The following is a 19,977-nucleotide window of genomic DNA, read 5'->3' as shown; positions in this document are numbered from 1 at the left end:
CTTTGTATGAGCCTTAATCTTTTGCTTGTTAGGTTTTATTTTTTTCACATTATCATTATGATAAATCAAAAAAGGAAGCAATAAAAAAACATTAGCAAATTCGTTCATGTGCCCTTTCTTTATATGCATTTCCAAAGAAAATATCAGTATCTAAAAAAAAACTTCTAAATCCATCAAAATTTCTAAGTTGTAGATTGTTTTACAATATTCTGGAAACGTTTAGAAACTTAAATATATTTTAATGTCAATATTTACACATCTCTAGATAATTGAAAAGTAAAGTTAATATGTTTTGGGATGAAATTTAATGTCGGTACTTATAGGGCTATGAGCGTAGATGGCAGGGGATGGTGGGTAATACTCTCCCAATAATTGGAAATCTCTTAAAGCTCCCCTTGATATTTCAGATAAATAAATGAAATATTCGTAAATTATCGCGGATCCAAATTCAATTTGTTGAAGTTAAAAATAAGAAAGAGATTAAATACTAATTCTCTTAGCACATTTAAAAAATACTTTTCTCTCATTACTGAAATTTAGAAAAATATTGAACGTGCAATTCAACTTTGTTACCCTCTACAATTGGGCCTAATTGACTGCCATGCATTAAACAGTGGATAAATGTAAGGTAAAAGCTTTACTAGTTTTATTGTAAGAATGGACATGCTACATATATGATACTGAGTGTTAAATGAAATTATTTTATTGATGCAGCGAAAATTTTTAAATTAACCACAAGTAATAATTATTTTTTTAAAGAAAAAAAATCAAAGTTTCGAAATTTTGAATAAGTAAATACATAAGTTATTAAATAAATTTCTAGCAATAGCAAAAAGAAAATTTTATTTTTTATTTTCCTATTTTTTGAATTTTGTCAACGATCTTTTCGTCCCCAACGTATCAAATTCTTTTGCGTAGCAAGAAAGAGACAAGGTTTTAAAATTTATATATATATATATTAATAANTATATATATATTGAAAAAAGTAAAGTAGTCAAAGTCAAGCTATTTGAAAATTACATACTGCCAAATAAATGCAGATGCAGCACAAGCGTTACACAGTGGTAATGGAATTTGTTTTATAAAAAGCTATTGCCAAAAGCATCGTTATGTTTTTCTCCCCTGAAGATGTTTCAAACAATTTTAACCACGTAACAGGATGTAGGTCTTTCTAAGTTCACGGCATCTCCCACTATTAAACTTCATTATCTGAATGTAGTCAAGTATATTATTTCCATTGTTAGTTTTTCTGTGCCGACCGGCGTGTGTAGAAGGCAGGGAACTGTCCTTGCATCAGAAAGGTTCTGGGTTCGAATCCTGGGCAAAGCATGGATGTTCTTTCCTTCTCTGTACCAGCTGTCCTCACTGTGGGAGCGACATTGGTCCACCTAATATGGTGCCCCTGAAAGAGAGGCCAACAAAATCACCCTGTATATGACTGAATTGACGGATGTTAACACAGGAGGGCATTGGAAAAAACCGAAAGAAATTACTCAAATATGCATCGAATCCGCCACTGTCAGTCTTACGTTTCTCCGTTAGTTGATGAAGATCCATCTTCGCGTAAATAAAGGTAGCACACTCGCTATAAAGTGGTAATGGAATTTGTTTTATAAAAAGCTATTGCTAAAAGCTTCGATAGGTATATCTCCCCTGGGGATGTTTCAAACAATTTTGACACGTAACAGGATGTAGCTCGTTCTAAGTTCACGTCATCTCCCACTATTGATCTTCATTATCTAAATGCAGTCAAATATAATATTTCCATTGTTAGTTTTTCTGCTCAAAATGATGGCACAACGTTTCACCCCCCCCTTGAATATACATGGAAAAAAAATGCTCGTGGGACAGAGAGAAATGACTCAAATATGCATCTGTTCTGTCACTGTCAGTCTTGCGTTTCTCCGTCAGTTGATGAAGATCCATCTTCTCGTAAATGATCCAGAGCTGCATTTAGTTTTTGGATATCGTATACACGGAGAAATATCTGCCGGCTTGAATGAATTTCTACCTCCAAGGCGTAATTGCTCCGGATACTAATCATCGAGCAGGGATAACTTTCTATAACAGCATCTCTTAAACTACTCGAGCACCCTTGTGAGGACCACGCATCGTTCTTCACACACAACAGACACGTGTTTATAAATTTCACCTCCTTCAACAACTTCAGTCACCAAGAAACGAGTCACACCAATGCATGACACTGCTTACCTTCATTCCTTAATCTGAATGAAATAAATGAAAGGTATTTTTTTCTTTAAAATCTACTGGGTGTATAAACGTTATCCAACATGTAAACGCCACTACAGATATTCAAATATAGGTACCAACCTGTTCTATAAGCCTGTCACAGTTGGCTATGATGTGGCGCAAACGAATTGTAGCATTTTTCATGACCCACTAAAGTATTGGAATATCGATGCGGTCGATGACCTCTCGAATAACAGTTTTCAACTCAGCAATGGTTTTGGCTTTTGTCCGTACACACTGTCTTCATAACAACTCAAAGATGAGTCGCATGTGTTTACAGCTGGTAAATATGGTGGTCAAGTGAGTCCCATTCTAGTGGCCTCTGGGTACCACAAAGCCAGAATGCGATCCCCAAAGTTCTCTGGACACCAAACACTCTCTTGGTCCAACTGGTTTGAGCTCCCTATTGCATAAACCACATCTTGTCGAAACAAGGGACACTTTGAATAATGCAGATGAAATCACTTTCCAAAACCTTCATCTATCGTTCAGTAATCACCAGGCCATCAATGAATATCTCGCCTGGTATTCCATTACTGGAAATTGCACACCATACAGTCACCCGTTGAGGGTGGAAAGCTTTCTCGATAGCGAAATGCGGATTATCAATCCCCTATTACGGTTCTTTTGCTTAATAAAACAATTATGTGCCAATTTCGAGTGACAACAAGTTGCGTGTCCTTACTAGTTCCTATCATGTTCTGCGGTCAACCACGACGTTTCAAATTCATCAAGCAAACTGTTCAGAAGTTCTGATGTTTTTATTTCCTATAGTTTAATAATTGTCACCCTGATGTCCTGTACACTGGTCTTTCGTTGTCAATGAAGTTTTTCCTAATTCCGACTCTTTTACAGTACATCTGCGCTATATTTAGAGAAATAATAATAGTTTTAATATTGTTCTAGATATTCTTTTATTCCTGCATGTGAAAAGAATAAGATGTTCAGTTCAAGAATTTTAAGTTTTTTTCTATATTCTTTATTCTTATTGTTAATGATTAAGACCGAAAAAATTTCAAATATTTATGATTGAAATGTAGCATCAATTTTATTTTTGATGATAATTATTTTTAACCTTTTTCGATAAAATTTGTTGTGAATGCATACGTAAAAATTTATTCTTTTGTTTATTACCGTTTGAAGTAAAAAAAAATATTCTATTCTTGCCATCTGCATGACAGGCTGGTTTATCTACATAAACTAACGTCTTCGCTGTTATACACTGTTTTCTACTTTTATGGAGTCACCGCTTCACTGTTCCAGATTGATTCTTTGTTTTTGGCAGCATTGCTTTGAGGCTGTAACATGGGCATTTTAAAAAAAAATCGGGCATAGACACGCTGTTTTGCGTCACTCTCTTCCCCCCTTTCTTAAATGCTGATGTTTACTGAAATTCAAAGTTAATATCTACAAAAAATTCACGGACTTTACAATTTAAAAATTTCGGAGGAAAAAAGAATGAGAAAAAAGTGAGGTTTTCATATAATTTTAAAAAAAAGTCGTCCTAAAAAAAAAAAAGATGGTTCATTTTGATGGAAAAATCTACGAGGGAAAAAATGAACTAGGGGAAAAAGTAAACTATGATTCTAAAATAACGCGATGGGGCTCAAAAAATCACAAACGCAGGAAATCCCACTTGAAAGACACCTAAAAAATCGTAATTAAAAATATATTCAAAAATCTTTATTTGTTTACAAATGCACTCATTTTGCTTTATGGTGCATGTCCTAATTTTAGCGTCTACTATATATCCATAATCTGTTATGCCGATCTATACACGCACTTTTTTTTTCTTTGTTGTATGTATTGATCAAATAAAAATCGATGTTACGTAATACAATAACAAAATTATATCTTTGTTTTTAGCATTAAAAAAATAAATATAAAATAATTGTAGAGCAGTCTTTCTTTGTATTTTCAATAATATTTCAGTTAATGAAATTTAATGCATTTTAGATTAAAACATGTTGATGGCGTGGAAAGTTCAGATAAGCAATACTAAATTAGTTTTTCTCAAGTTATTTGTTCAATATAATATAATAACTGTTGTGAAATATTTTCATTAAAATCTGTTTGTTTGTAATTTATTTTTCAATAAATTTAATCTATCTATTTATCATTTTGCTTTTATGCAGGTTTTATCTCACTGTTTTGCAATTGATGGCTAATTGCATATCATTTAATATTTTACAGCTTCAATCTAATTCAAGTTAAAACTATGAATTAAATTGTATTTATTACATTTTGTGTATAATTTTTAAATATAGTTTTGCAAGTAATATAATTTTGCAACTCATTTCGTATTTTTAATCATCTAGTCTATACAATTTATTTGTCATTTTAACATAAACCGCGTATAGAACTGACTATTTTTCAGTTTCAGAATTACTCATAATTAATCAGTTTTATTATTATTTTATTTTATGAAGGGAAGCTGTATTCTGCTTAAACATTTATGCCTGGGATGAATATGAAACGTTTAGAACCAGAGAACAATATTTAACCCTAAAAATATAAATTATTATTTCAGACATACTACGCATAATTTCAAATATTTTACATGTTTTTTTCTTCTTCTTTTAAGCTGTTTTTTTACATATATTTTAAAAAATATCTCCAATAAACATTAAAAATTAAACCTAATGTTTTTTTGTAAAAAAGATTTTTTTTCATAGTTATTAGCCTATTTTTACGGATTAACTGAAATCTTTATGGCGAATTAATGTTATAAAATGATAAAAGGAAATTAGAGTATTACTTTGTAGTTTTATTTTGAATTATTACTACCGAAATATTTATATTCGCATGTTTAAAATCTAGCTAAAAGTTTATTCCATATTTAAAATCCAAAAATGTTAAAATTATTGCATGAAAAAAAGAGGGTTGGAAATTTTTAGTCCCATATTCTTAAATATTATTTGTAATAAGTAAAAAAAAAATGCTTCACTTTATTGTTTGGCCTAGCAAAATTTCTCTGGTTCTAATAAAGTCTCGTATTTTGCAGGCAGCTCAACATTCTCTGTAATGGCCGGTGGTCGAATTGAGCTTCCCTGTGACATAAACACGACATCTTCTGAAGGTGACCTCTCTTTGATTCTGTGGCACAAAGATCAATCAAGGGTTCCAATATACAGCATAGATGTCAGAAATACCTCTCTAGCCTACGCGCGCCACTTCCCCTCGCTAAACATTAGCACAAAGAGCTATTTTAATGTCAGTGATAATCCTGCCGTTCTGAGCTTAGAAAGACTAGAAAAAACTGATGAAGGCCTCTATAGATGTAGAGTAGAATATAAGAGATCCCGTACAGAAACTTCCGAATCTCTGCTCAAAGTCCTGGGTAAATCTTTTATGTATCATCCTGTGTAGACTTTGATATATTTTTTTTGCCTCACATTTAAGTAATAGATATTAAGCATAAAGGAGGGAGAGTAATATTTATGATTCTATTAATAAATAATAAACATTGAGATTCATTTCCCTCTGCGTCGAGGTGATTTTACGATTAAATTTTAATTTTCACTCAACTGCAAAGATTAATTCATTAGTAATTATTATATTTTAACGTGTATTTATTTGAAAATAATTATTTTCAATTAATAATTGATAATAATTATTAATTATTTTATAGATTACTCAGTGTAAGTATTTCAAGCAGAGTGATCTATGTTACTTTGATCTATGTTACCTTATAATAGCAACTTATAAAAATATGCTTAAGTTATAATATATTTTAGTGTACTAATTACAATTAATTTAATAATTCAGCATATTAATTGTATTTATACTTCTAATACTGATTCTATCCCTGAAAAAGAAGAAAATCATTTCTTAATCTCCTATATAACAAAGGAGTTAGATTATTTGTAATTCCATTTATAAATACTAACCGTTAAAAAAGAAAAGAAAATCATTCCTTTTCGCGCCATAATGAATGCAGGACTTAGTTTTGAATTTCTTCATAATGCTAGAGTCTTCTAATTTATCTCTTTTTCTCATATGATGAATATTTATTCGCCAAAAATTATTTTAAAACATAAATATATTTCCGCGATAATATTCCATATTTACTATCAGAATTACTAATAATTTCATTAAAAAATGTAGCATTTGAAAGACACCTAAAAAGTTTTTTTCTTTCTTTTCTTAAAATTTAATCCCATCCACAACAAATTCAAATTTTTCATTTTTTTAAAAAAAAGCCTGTCTTGTTTTGTTTTAAGAAAATAAAATAAAATTTACGTATAACATTTTTGATAATGGCTATGCGGGTGAACTTGTTTTCTTCATAAATATCATGCTTTTTCCTGCAAATAGTTTTCAATGTCATACTACGAAGAAGGTGCTCTTCAGTATACCACTGAGTTGAATTTTTTCTTTTTGCTGAAATGTCGGGGATTTAACAAAATATTAAAAAAAAAACTATATCATCCTGTGTGAAAATATATGCTACGAATTATTTTATTCGAGTTCCCAAAAGATAGAACTGCATATATTTCGTTCTTGCATCAATGATTGTTCCTATTGCATTATTTTCTTACACCACAATAATGTTTGCATACAGAATAGCTTTAAAACACATATGCACATTCTAAAGACCGCACTTTAAGGACCACAAATATTGTTAAACGGAATTGTAACAAATAAGATGAAATCTAAAACATTAATCATCAATACAGAAAATAAACAGTTCTTGTAACATGTTTTCAATTTTAAATTTATAGTTTTATTCATGTAAACAGATATGCTTAGTTTTGGGTGCATTTTGATTCGTGGTGTCGAAAAATAATATATATATATAGTGATTATCCAAGAGAAACCTTCTTTAGTAATATAGTTAATAATCTTATTTAAGTAGTTAGAGAAAATGGTGCCAGGTTTAGTTAAATAAGTATTAGACNAGATTTTCAATGTCGCAATCACAGTAAAATTTGTGTGCTTTCTCTCAAACTTGGACTTTTATGCTCCAGGCAGATGACGTAAGCCGAGTGCAGCGCCACTAATTTGCATATTGCAATTTTACTCAGCTACTCTTAGTGGACAGCATATGCAAATTTTGCACGGTTTGGCTTACTTTTGAAAGAGTTATCGCTATTTTTGTGATTTTTCCTTAATTTATGATAACCAGTATATATATATATATATATATATTATTATAAAAATTATAATCGATTTGTGTACGGATAGGATACTGATAATATTTTGAATTGCTCCTTAATCTTCATTGGGAAGATTTAATCTTATGTTTAGTACTGAGAGAAATTTTTAATAAAAATATTGAGAAACGCGTATTCAAATATTTGTTCAAAGCAGCGAATTTGTAAATAAAGAAAAAACGTGTGATACGAAAAATTATGGATAATGAATAAAATAGAAATAAATAGCTTGTTATCCTAAAGAGAAGTATAAAACTAGTAAGCGTTTATTATTTACAAATTCAATATGCCTGAATTTATTTAAAGGAAAAAAATGTTTTAATGTTCGAAAAGTTACTTTTTTTGGCCCTACCGCTTTGATGCTTTATCCCTCTTTTGATCACCTTCTACAAAATAGGATAATAAAAGAAGACTAAGTCATTAGATTTAGCAAAACGGTTTTTTTTAAGATAATAAGCCAATTCTAAGTTAATTTTATGTTATGTATTCCTTGAAACTCTCATTTAAAAATAGTTTCAAAAAGAAAGGGTAAATTCCTTTATTGTTTGCATTCAATTCAGTTTAAAACTTTTATTCTTCAAACTTACTTTAGTAAACTACTAAAAATAGTCCGGATTGAAAGCCCAAAGCATTTATCTTCTGCAGAGGAGCAAAACTTCTTTAGAAAACATAGCTTGTCAAGAAAGATGGATAACTGGCTAAACATAGAAAATCTTACAACACAAACCTTTTATATTTAAAAAGGATGACATCAATAAATTTTAGTATTTTGCCAAAAATTTTATTACTAAACTTTCGTTAAAAAATCAGTACCACTTTGTAAAATAAAAACATAATTAATACGAGGGGAGAAAATTTGAAACTTGAAAGATCTTTTTCAAATAGATGATATTTGTTTTTATGTATTTTTTTAAAACAAAACAATAAGTGTGTTGTGACAGTTACTTTATTTTTATGAAATATTATATTCGCTTAAATTAAATTGGAAATGCAGTTGCAGGGATAATAATCTAGCAGTGGTGAAACAAGCTTGCATCATTATTTTCAGGTAATTTTTAAACAATAAAATTGAGCCATTAATAGTAAGAAATGAATTATTTCCTTCCTAATGAATTTTGGAACGATGATCGCATTTGGTAAATTTATGTAAAGGAGAGAAACTACAAGCATTCAGTAATTGTTGTGTTATTTCCTTGTTAATTGATATATTGGAGCTGCTTTGCTTCTTTAATGAAAATTTGATTAAATATGATGATATCATAGGAAAAATATGAAAATTACAGTAGTTTTATAATGTATAACATTTTCTAAGCACTTTTTAAAAAATGCCATAGGCAAATTGCATTAAAACATAAGAGTCCATAAGCCAAAAGCTTAACCAGACGAAATTCACGGCAAAATAGCCCATAGATTTAAACTACGATTTTAATATAAATAAATAATAAAACAATAATAATAATAAAATAATTTAATATAATAAAACAATTTTCTATGCGAAATTGATATTGCTAAGCAATATTATACATGTATAGTCTGTTTACAGCACAGATTAAAGATACTCTATACTCAAATAAGATTCCATATTTTCTTACTTGCTCTTAAAACTTATACATCGCCTTTTGATATAATATATTTTCTTACGATGCTGATATCCATTTAGAATATTAAAGAAATTCAATTTGTATAATACATCTCTCTTTTTTTCCTTAAATACAAAAGTAGATGCTGCCACAATTTTGATAACGACCTTCATGCACACTCACACATACTTTTTTTTCCTACTTCTACATTGATCGATTCTTTATTATCTTCATCTTTTTGGATTGATAAAATCATATAATTCTCCCGTCTAGTTTTAACATTCATCGTTTTTCAGATTACGTCTGGTAAATACTTTTGGAGATATTTAAATAATTAACATTTTGTCTTATGTGTGTATGACTTAAATTGATTCCACATTTTTCTAACGTAAGAAAAAAAACTATATTTTTTTGCAATGAGCGTTTATTTTTAGTTTGAAGTATAACAACAGATTTTCTACAAGCATTTAATAGTTAGTTTTTTGAACTATTGTTTTAGAAACTGCATATGTAACATATGTAATAAAAATTTTGAATTAATTTCTCAGCATAGTCTAAGATACTCTCATTATCTATATACACTCTAATTTAACTAAATATATATTTTAATAACGCTTATAAAAGTCATAAAAATCAATAAGAAGACTGCAAAAGCAAAAGGGAAATAATAAGTTTCAATTTAAGAATAATGAAACATACTCTCCGTTGAGCTATTTTTTTATATTTCATTTTTAGCCTCCTCGGACGTCACGTCTGTCCTACCAGACACCAATTTTGAATCACAACGACTTAATTATCATCTTAATCGTCAAAATCATATGATTTTTGTTTTATTTGATGATGAAGACGCTATTCCTCTCAAAAAGAGATATCTTGAAGCTATAAGGCCTATTTCGACTAAAGGGGTAAATTATTTGTTTTTCTCTCGTTCAAGGATTTTTTCACAGCTTAACGTATAATACGGTGTAATTTAGATGTACTGATTAAAGATAATTCATTTAAATGGAGATAGTTTATTCGCTTCCAGCTACATTCAATATAACCAATTTTTCTTATCACGAAAAACGTGTACATATTTTTTAATGTTTTAATATAAATTAGCTTCATACGTATACAAATTAATATTAAAACTTAAGCATAACTTAACGAATCTTAAGAATCACAGGAATTTTGTTTAATTTGATGATGAAGACACTATTCTAAAGAGGATATCTTGAAACTATAAAGGCATATTCCGACTGAAGAAGATATCTTGAAGTTATATTGCATGTTCCAAATGAAGTGAATAACTTGAAGCCATAAATATATTCCAGCTGAAGGGGTTAATTATTTGTTTTTCTCTCTTTCATGAATTTTTTATTGCTAAGTTAATAATATGGTACAATTTAGACACATTGATTAAATGTCGATGCATTATTTAATTAATTTTTCAGATCATAAAAAATTTAAATTGCACACATGTTATATAGTGTTTTAATATAAATTAGTTTTATAAGTAAAAAGCGTTTTTATGCATATTGACTTTAAGTGTAAATGCTTATTTTTTCAGTTTACGTTCTTAAACTTAGTATTATTTCTATTTCAGTTCCTCCTAAGGAAGCAATCATAATGGATGAATATGGACAACATTTGCACGGAATGATAGGACCATACAATGAAGGATTTCCTTTAGCTCTAGCATGTGAAGGAGAAGGAGGTAATTTGTTTTACGTTCGTAAGCATGGGAAGTGTGGATGTTCGTAGACACAAATACATTTTCATTAAACTAAAATCTTATAATTATAAAAATAATAAAAAGATAAAAATTAAAATTCGATTTTTGCACGAAACCTAAAGATTTTGCTGAGACGATTGGTTCATGCGTCAAGTCGTCATTGTTTAACCTTACAGTACGCACGCTCAGCAATTTTGCATAAGCGCGCATGCGTCGTATTTTTTACGACAGCGGTTACTTTAAAATTTTTGGCCAAAAAAATGACAGAAAGGAATGAATATTGATTACATATTTGACAGGAAATGAAAAAATGACATTGTTATCATAAAAAGAAATGATGATGCACTCAAATGAATGTAAATTGTTTTTGAATGCTTATATTAATGAGGTAGAGAAGCAATATTATGTTTTATTCTATATAGTCTAAAATTTTTTAGTTAAAATATATATTTTAAAAATCAAAATACTTTTAATATTCATCATATGCAAGTATTATTAAATATAAAAGAAAATCCTGGTAGAAAAAATACAAGTTTAACATTATTTGCAAAGTTAAGTTATCAACTTCTGCAAGGAATTTTTAATTCAGGAAAATTATTATAACTAGTTGCAAAAACTAATTTTAAACTAATTCTAAATTTTTATTTATTGCAAAAAAAGTTAGAAAAAAGAGAAAATAAAAGACTGGAAATTAAACTGGATAGATTGAGAAAAAATCGAAAAGTAGTATTCTAAAGAGATTTCTCATTGTTCGAAATTCACACTGTATTCCATGTAAATAATTTCGATGATCGAATTCCAGCTTGGAAAGAGTCGTCATTTCTTTCCCCTGAATCATTATTATCATCACTGCGAAAAATATATTGTTCATATTCACTACTGATATTTTTTTTATTTCTATATCTTCTTCAGTAAAATTGCTCTAAATTTCAAATCCAAATGCTTCTTCCCCTTCCTTTACTTAAAGGACAATTCTCGAGGAATGCGGGAAAAATCACCTGATTGTATATATTTTTTGCCATAAAAACTAAAATATAATTTTTTTAGATTTGACTTTATACGAATTGAAATAATACCCGTCAATTACTAAGAAAAAATTTGAAAAAAATTGAGAACGAAATATTTTTTGAATTTTCCTCCCACGATCTAGCAATTGTCGAAAATTTTACGAAAAAGCAACCACGTGGCATATAAAACCTCAATTACCAAAAAAGAAAAAAAAAATGAATAAATAAATTTCAAAAAATTGTCACGTGACTTCCTGTTGACACGTTCCATGATATAGTGGAATGGTTGGAAGGAGGAATAGAAATGACCTTCAGACTTCCGACCTGCGATATGCGAAAAAAGTTTATTGAAAACCGAATCTGTCGTAAAATTTGCGCAGACGTAGGATAACTAATACTCCTTTAGAACATGATTTTAGATATAGGAAACACCATTCGTGCTGGGTATTAACTACAGTTGTTCTGGAACTGGTTATGAGGAAATTTTTTTTTTTTAAGGATTTGTGTCTAAGATTTTGAATTGTAATAAGTGGTTTGTTTTTTTTGCAATATTATGCGGAATTTTACTTTTCATTCAATCTACGAGACAGCGATTGCGGTAAATGTCTTTTTACAGTACCATTATTTTTAAGTTCATGTTTGATATAGGTCAATGACTAGGCCATAGAAATGAACAATCTTGTTTAACTTCTGTAAATGGAATTAATTTTAAATCTCAGAACCATTTAAACTTTTTAAATAAATTTCAGTTATCACTTTTAAACTTAAAATAATAATAGAAAACTCAACTTCTAACTTGTTTAAACTATGGAAATAAGCAATATACTTTATTTAGATTATTAATATTTATGCAAAAATTAATAACTGTTGAAAAACTAGTTGATTAGTGATTTATTTTTCAGTTATTACTCAGAAACATAAGCCAATAGTCCAAGAATTAATATTATCTAATAAATAGTTGATTTGTTATATTCAAATTAAATACCTATCAGAAACCAATCACTTAATTCAAAGAATGACATAAGAAAGAAGTTAAAATTATTTTTAAATTATTAACCAGAATATATCCAGAATATATCCCTGCTCAGTATAAAATTTTAATTTGAAATTAATGATCTGAAGATAAGCAAAATTGAGTTCAACGAAATAAACAATTTAAATAAATTAGATTATGAATTAGATAAATTTTGTTTTGACGTATCATACTTTGACTTCAGTTACCTTTTATTTTTATAGGTTAGAAATAATCATAATTGACATTATGTATAAATTAGAATACCATATAAATAATGAATATGATAAAAACCCTTCTTAGCAAATGCAACAACTGAAATGCTTGACAACTAAAAGAAAGAATTTCACTTAAGCAATAATATATGCCTTTAAACTGATTAAGAAAGAAAAACTGAAATTTAAATTCTAATTAAGACTTTTAATTATTTAAAAAATGTACTGACTTTCTTGTAATGTAAGTATGTTCTTGTAATGCACTGTTTTATACTCTACTTAAAATTATGCTCTTTTTAAAACTAGAAAGTTACTTTTTTTATATTTTGCCAACAGAATGTGATTGATTACGACAAAAAGTGAAAAATATCGCGAAAAAAAAGGAATTTTTTTTTTATCTTTTATTTCTTTTCATTCCCTCTTTTGTATCGATTGGGAAGGTATGTGTGGCACTGATCATTCTTCATACCAAAAAAGAAAGAAATATCCTATGAAAAATTACAATTCGGAAGTTTTATGAGACTTTTAGTATAGCTTATTTCTTATTTTCTTGAAAGAAGGTGGGGAAAAAAATTCTATTGTTTGCTTGAAAAAAAGAAATGAGGTTGTAATGGTGTATTGACCGAATGAAGTGGGTTAATACCAAAAGTACATAACCCGGAACAACTACTGCTAATTTTTTGTATGAAATATATCCAGGTATTCCGTCATTTCCGTACTTAATACAAATTTTTAAAATCCCTTTGAAAAGTATTATTTTTAGGGTAGTGAAGAAACATTTAAAAAAGGAAAAGGTGAGAAACGTTTTCAATATCTGAGGAATATTTATAAGAAAAGCTTACTTACAAATATCAAAACTAGTTTGTGCCTGTTAAAATTTTAAGGTAATTCTAATAATTTATAGTATTTCTATGCCCTTCAGTGTCATTGTGCAATCAAATATTTCTTTAATGCTTTTCATTTCACCCACTTTGTTAATTTCCCTGTAGTTTAAATTATTATTTTTTTCCATGATGATAATAATAATATTACAAAAGAATAGCATGCTATCCCTTATATTTATATTCCTTACTTTATTTTGTAAAAAGTATTAAAACTGTACATTATTGGCGATTATTATGAAATTTTCTGTGGGAAAATAATAAAATAAAAAAAATCTAGATCAAAACTAATCAGCTGTTATTTAATTAATAAGAATAAAAACGTAAAATATTTTTAAAATCGGATTTTTTTAAATAATTAGTTAAATGAAAAACAAATACAACTTAAAAAATTATATTACTTTAATTAAATAACTTTTTAACTATAATCTCATCGTGTAATAAGTAATTCTCTGATTTATTTTTTCAGACCAAATGTATCGTCTATGAAATATCCTTAAATGTACTTTTCATTGACAGCTTTTATAAACACCTCAAGAAATGATTTGTAAATAGAAAAATTAATTTAGTAATCGACTCAAGTAATTGAATAATATCGATGTTTTAAAGTATAAAATCAGTGAAAATTAGATATGAACATAAATCAAAATTCGCCATTTTTTTGCTATTTTTGAGTAATTAGTTTTAAGAAAGTTGAGTTTTGAACAGTGCAGGTATGAACTGTGAATAATGAATGATAATAAATAGTCAAAACAATATTTAATGATTAAAAAATTTTTATTCTGCATATTAAATTGGTTTTAAAGCAGCTTTTTGCTGAAAATATAAGCTTCATATTGTTATGCATATATTATTGTTCTCATTTTTTTAGAACATTAAAATATTGCTTCTTTTGTTACAATACTTATTATTTTTTGATTAAACATTTAAACACCAGTATTGACATAAGTTTAAAATGAAACTTGGTGACTTCCAGCACAGATAATCGGATTTCTCCAGATTTCTTCAATAGGAAAACAACGTCAGCGCAAAATAGTATTGCAAAATGTTTCGCACATGTTTTCTCCATACTTAGTTTATATCACAGCTTTGTTTCCTTGATTCGTAATATAATATTTTCAATTCAGATCATAACTAATCTGGCCTCTCTGACATTTAATTCCTTCGCAGCTAAAAATTTTTGATCAAAACTAAAAACTGAAACTAAACAAGAGAAAACTACAGGATAAATACTTTACTTTAAACATTTTCGAAAAAAAAGTGTTTTGCATGTAAAGCTGCCCTGTTACGGTTGGGTATAGAATAAAAAATGAAAAGTTGCAAAAAATGATAACAATTTAGAAAGAAAAAAAACTAAAAGATTAATGGCCGGGTGAAACATATAGTTAGTACATTTTTTGAAGTGGTGTCGCAAAACTTTTATAACCCATAAGGAATAGTAAATTTTCTTCTTCAACAATAAGTTCCAGAAGATAACAAGTATATTCTATAAAAACATACCTCCTTCTCCATAGAAGCTATCCGAGTCTAGGATGAAACAAACAGAAAAAAACCTTGGCTAGNCTGTGACCTAATGTCACAAAAGCATTACACAAAAATATAACATACAAGTAATACAAAACAAAATAACACAAAAATATTACTGTCTTCAAGGACCTCATAATACACAATTGCTGAAAAATTATCAAGACGTTTCGTTGATAATGCAAAACTACACTGGTTATTATAAATTAGGAAAAAATATCGAAAATAGTGATAACTCTCCCAAAAGTGAGCCAATACCAACGACATTGTAATATGTTGTCAAATAAGAGTTATTATGCAAGACCGCAGCATGTAAATTAGAGTCACAGCAATGGAATGACATTTTCTGCGTTTTCTGGAAACTGCTAGTCTGTCAATTTCACTGTTTCTGACATTAGAAATAGCCAATTTGTAACAATGACTTCCAGGCATCATTTGTCCTAAGAACTGTGATTGAGATCTTTTGGAAGACTAGAGGCAGGGCAAAGTCTGATTGAAGTGTCCACAGGGCTAAATGTGAGTCCGTCTGTGGTTCATAGATTTTAGCAAAAGTTTCTTATCGCAGGTTCAGCATTCGAAAGGTTCACCCAATACGGCCAATTGCTACGGTGAGTATCTATGATCTATATTTATCGTTATTTGTACGAAGGAAAAGAGCTGCAATTCCGAGACACCTCCAATTATCTCTTAGTGCTTGCCCAGGAAGAATGGCGCCTACGTCTACTGTACGTAGAAGGCTTCACGAACGTTGTTTAATCAGTAGACGACCAGCCATTTGCATACCACTCTCATCACGCCTTAGAGAGACTAAAGGTGCATTATTTGATTTGGAGAGCCTGGAAATCGATATCATCCATGAAACATCTTTGAAAGAGATGCATAGCAAGTGGGCAGTGTCTATGTGTGGGGTGGTATCTCTTTGGGTGGACGGTTTTTCCACATTGAACTATGAATACTCACACGTTCAGAGATGACAACTTTGATGTTTGCGTGCGCCCTTCTGCTAGAGCAATAGGGGGGGGGGGATTTCGTGCTATAGAATGTTAAAGCAGCGACATACAAGGCTCGCATCACGTATGTTTGTTTATCTTTGTCAACAAACAATTCAGCGCATATAGAGCGGCTTTGAGGAGAACTCCTCCAGGCTGAAAGTCTGAGGCTGTTTGCTGCTATGGTAACAAGCGAGAGCGCATTTATAATGGGGGTGAAATGGAGGAAAGAAGGTGTCGATTAGTTTACTTAAGGCGACCTATGCAAAGATTAAGTCAAAACTATTCTCCCCGCTTCCCTATTCGAAGTGACCTTTCCTGGTAACCATAGTACCGCCTCGACGCGAGACAGGTGTCTGGAGGAGTTCTCCTGAAAGCCGCACTATACAGTATCCAGCTGGAATACCGAAGCTGAATCCTATCTAGCATGTTTGTGATGCTTTAGGAAGACGTGTAGCTGCTCTCGATTCTCCTCGCTTTGCGAAAAAAATTGACTCGCGCTTCCAAATGAACTAGTAGACCGCGTAACTAAAATCACCACACATTGCTGTATTGTTCCTGGGTTAATTATACCCCATACTGAATGTACTTTTTCTGTTCCAAATCATCAGATCTTATTAATTTCATTAATATGCTAATTCTGTAACACCATGTATGTCTGTGGTCAATACTTTTTATATTTTTTTTAAAAATTATTCTAAGCATTACAATGTGTGCCAGTCTCATTAAACGTATGCGTAACGTTCTGAGTTATGGTCAGTTTTGTGATTTTTCTTTAATTATTGATAACCAGTTTAGTTACAAAAAATTGAAAAAAAAATAGCATTTAAATGATTTATTTCATATCTACGATCTTTTCACTTTTTTAGGAGAGTAATGACTTTAATAAGGTTGTTTTCCCTTTTTAGAGGTTTTTCTGAACACGATTAATTCAACAAGAGCTCATAATGAATATTATCTAAAATAAAATAGTTCAAATACTACCATTTAAATAGATATCATTATGTGCTCTTATGAATCTTTTTGTGGTATTTTTTCATTTTCGAATAGACAATGAATAAAATCTTTGAACAGACAGCCTAATATTTTTAATTTTATGTATTTTTTATAAAAGCAAATTTCTTCACGTGGAAGTCAAGATACAGCCCACAAAATTGTAAACATTCCGAAAGTCTTTTTTTTACTTTAATTTCAATGATGCTGCTGATTGCTAAAATTTATACAGTAACAAAGACTGTTTTAGTCTTTGGAGAATTAAAATGAGTGACTTCTTGGTTAATTAATATTAGAAACTGTGTTCTTTTAATAACACTTTTATTTTTATTTAGTTTAGAAAAAGACGAGATTGCTTTGAATTTAATAAAAAAAAGCAATTGAATTTATCTCCCGTTGTTTATTTATTATTTAAAACTAAAGCCTTCATTATTGTTTTTCACTGTTCATTTTTTAAAGTGCTCATATTATGTATTTATCAAAGAATTAAAATTTTCCACTTATTATTAAAAACAACAGTTTGGAATAATTACGTTGTTAAAATTTTTTGATTAAAAGGAATTGCTTTACATTGTTGAAAAATTAAATGTTAATAGGTTTTAATATTTAGATAATATTTTTAAATTATTTAATTGATCTAAAGTGATAGAGAGAGCTGTTAAGAGTGTAAATATGTCTTAAAATTACAATCTATGTCATGGTTTTATTTATTTATTTTTTAATCAATAATAAAAATTCTTTTTCATTTCCTGGATGAGCTTCATGATTTGAAAATCATACATGCTATGACATGTTCTCATTCGTCATGGCATCCGTTAAAACTCAGATGACAAACTAAAAAAGAATTATAGTATAATTCTATGGAGAAAAAATATTCAGACATAAAAGCATAAGAAAATATATTTATGAAATTCAATGTGTGGAAGTGAATTTACCGGAAAATTATTACTCTAGCATTTATTTTCATGAAGATTGTAATGCTTTACCGATAACCGGTGAAGTCCGAAGCGATGAATTGAAACAAAGGATTTCCTAGAAAGACTCTAAATCAAATTTCAGAAAATAAAACAAAATTCTCAAATATTTCTTTTAGAAAAAAAGAAATATAAAATATCACAGCTGTCACAATTCTCTAATGTCTTGACAGTAAAAAATTATTACATTTCTTCTGAAATCGCTGACATTTTTGAAAGATGTATAGCTAAGATAAGAAAGATAAAATGCTGTTCTAAGTATTTCCGTGATATAAAAAGGTCTAAAAACATTTAATGTGCTCAGGGACACGTAAGAAATAGCGTGACAATCTTTAAATAAAAGTTTTATCTTTTAAAAATTAGTTTATAACTTTAGTATTTATCAAATGCTGCCATAATGAAGATTTTAGTTGGAATATTTTTAGTAAAGTTGATTTTCTAGTGTTAAAAATGATATAGGAAATGTCTGTTACTTTATTCTAGTTTATTTATATTTTTATACGATTTTATTTTTGTTTATTGCATAAATTAGGAAAGAGCAATATCATTGCTTTTATTTTTTATAGTTCGGGGGGGGGGGTTTGGGAGGAAAACACGACGTTTCAAATTATTGTTTTTCTAACTTAATTATAGAACATGGGATTGGAAGTGTACAAGATTTTTCAATTAGAACTGGAAATCTTTGGGAGGCATTCCGGTTGTTTCGTAATCACCATCCTGAATAGATTGTTTCTGAATCTTAGTCAAAAATAAAATCGACTTGATGTAAATTAAGCAACTCACAAAATAGTAAAGCTAGAAAATAATGTACGCTATTCAATTTCGAGACTCTACAGCTGGCGAAAGTGAAATTTAAAAATAAAAAATCTTATTGATTGCTGAGAGAAATTCAAAAACATTAATAGGAAATGCCTTTGAACTCCTTTTAGCTTTCTCCTGCAGTTAAACGATATTTATGATTTTTAAATCGCTCAATAATTATTCACTCAATTGAGCCCTCTCGCTCAATAATTATTCATCTATTAATAAATTACTACTGTGGTTTGATTCATCTCCCGTTGGTGATGTGCTTACAGTGGTAAAATTTCGTGGTTTTCTTCTCCAAGTACCGCAAATGTGGTAAAGTTGCATCAAAATGTTTATCACAAAGGCTATTTTGTCCCGATGCTTTATCCAGGAATTTCCTTGTCTTCTTGATTGAGTTGCAAATTACAGGGCTACGGAGTTTAAAATTAATAACCACTTCGAATTAGGTCAGCTGTTCAACGCCTGTTATATACAAAAAAAATATAAAAAAGAATAAAAAATAGTGATTCATCAGAATTGCGATTGCGAATTTTCCTCACGGTTTTTCTTCTTCTCTTCTATTATGTGTACATCTTTTTAGTTCAATTTGAAAGGAAATTTATTAGTACCTATTAGTAGAAGGGACTACTACACCCTGCATACGTCAGAATGTGGACGTTTTTCATTGGATACTTCATCGGATACTTGTGTGTTTTATTTGGATACTTGTCTAATATTGCATGAAGAGAATACCAGAAATTAAGACTACTTTTGTTCTCAGCATACTGTAGTGATAGGTTACCATACGCATAAATGCTCGAAGCAAACATCACGTTTATGTTTTTAAAAAACCATAATACTTCAAGAACAATCTATGGTATGATTTAAAAATAATC

The 19,977-nt window shown here is 29.3% G+C and overlaps 1 protein-coding gene across 2 annotated transcripts in view; it reads left to right on the top strand.

Moving 5' to 3' along the window:
- Positions 1-19,977, top strand: part of LOC107444069 (CD166 antigen homolog) — a 130,495-nt gene that overhangs the window by 65,471 nt on the left and 45,047 nt on the right. The window contains exons 2-3 of one of the 2 annotated variants that reach the window (XM_016058141.3): positions 5,255-5,590; positions 10,572-10,682. In XM_016058141.3, the coding sequence (XP_015913627.1) occupies positions 5,255-5,590; positions 10,572-10,682 (447 nt within the window). The remainder of the gene's footprint in view (positions 1-5,254; positions 5,591-10,571; positions 10,683-19,977) is intronic. The other variant, XM_016058142.3, reaches the window with a different exon arrangement.

Source organism: Parasteatoda tepidariorum, chromosome 3, assembly GCF_043381705.1.
Source record: "Parasteatoda tepidariorum isolate YZ-2023 chromosome 3, CAS_Ptep_4.0, whole genome shotgun sequence".
Taxonomy (NCBI): domain Eukaryota; kingdom Metazoa; phylum Arthropoda; class Arachnida; order Araneae; family Theridiidae; genus Parasteatoda; species Parasteatoda tepidariorum.
This window is presented reverse-complemented; position numbering and strand designations above follow the sequence as displayed.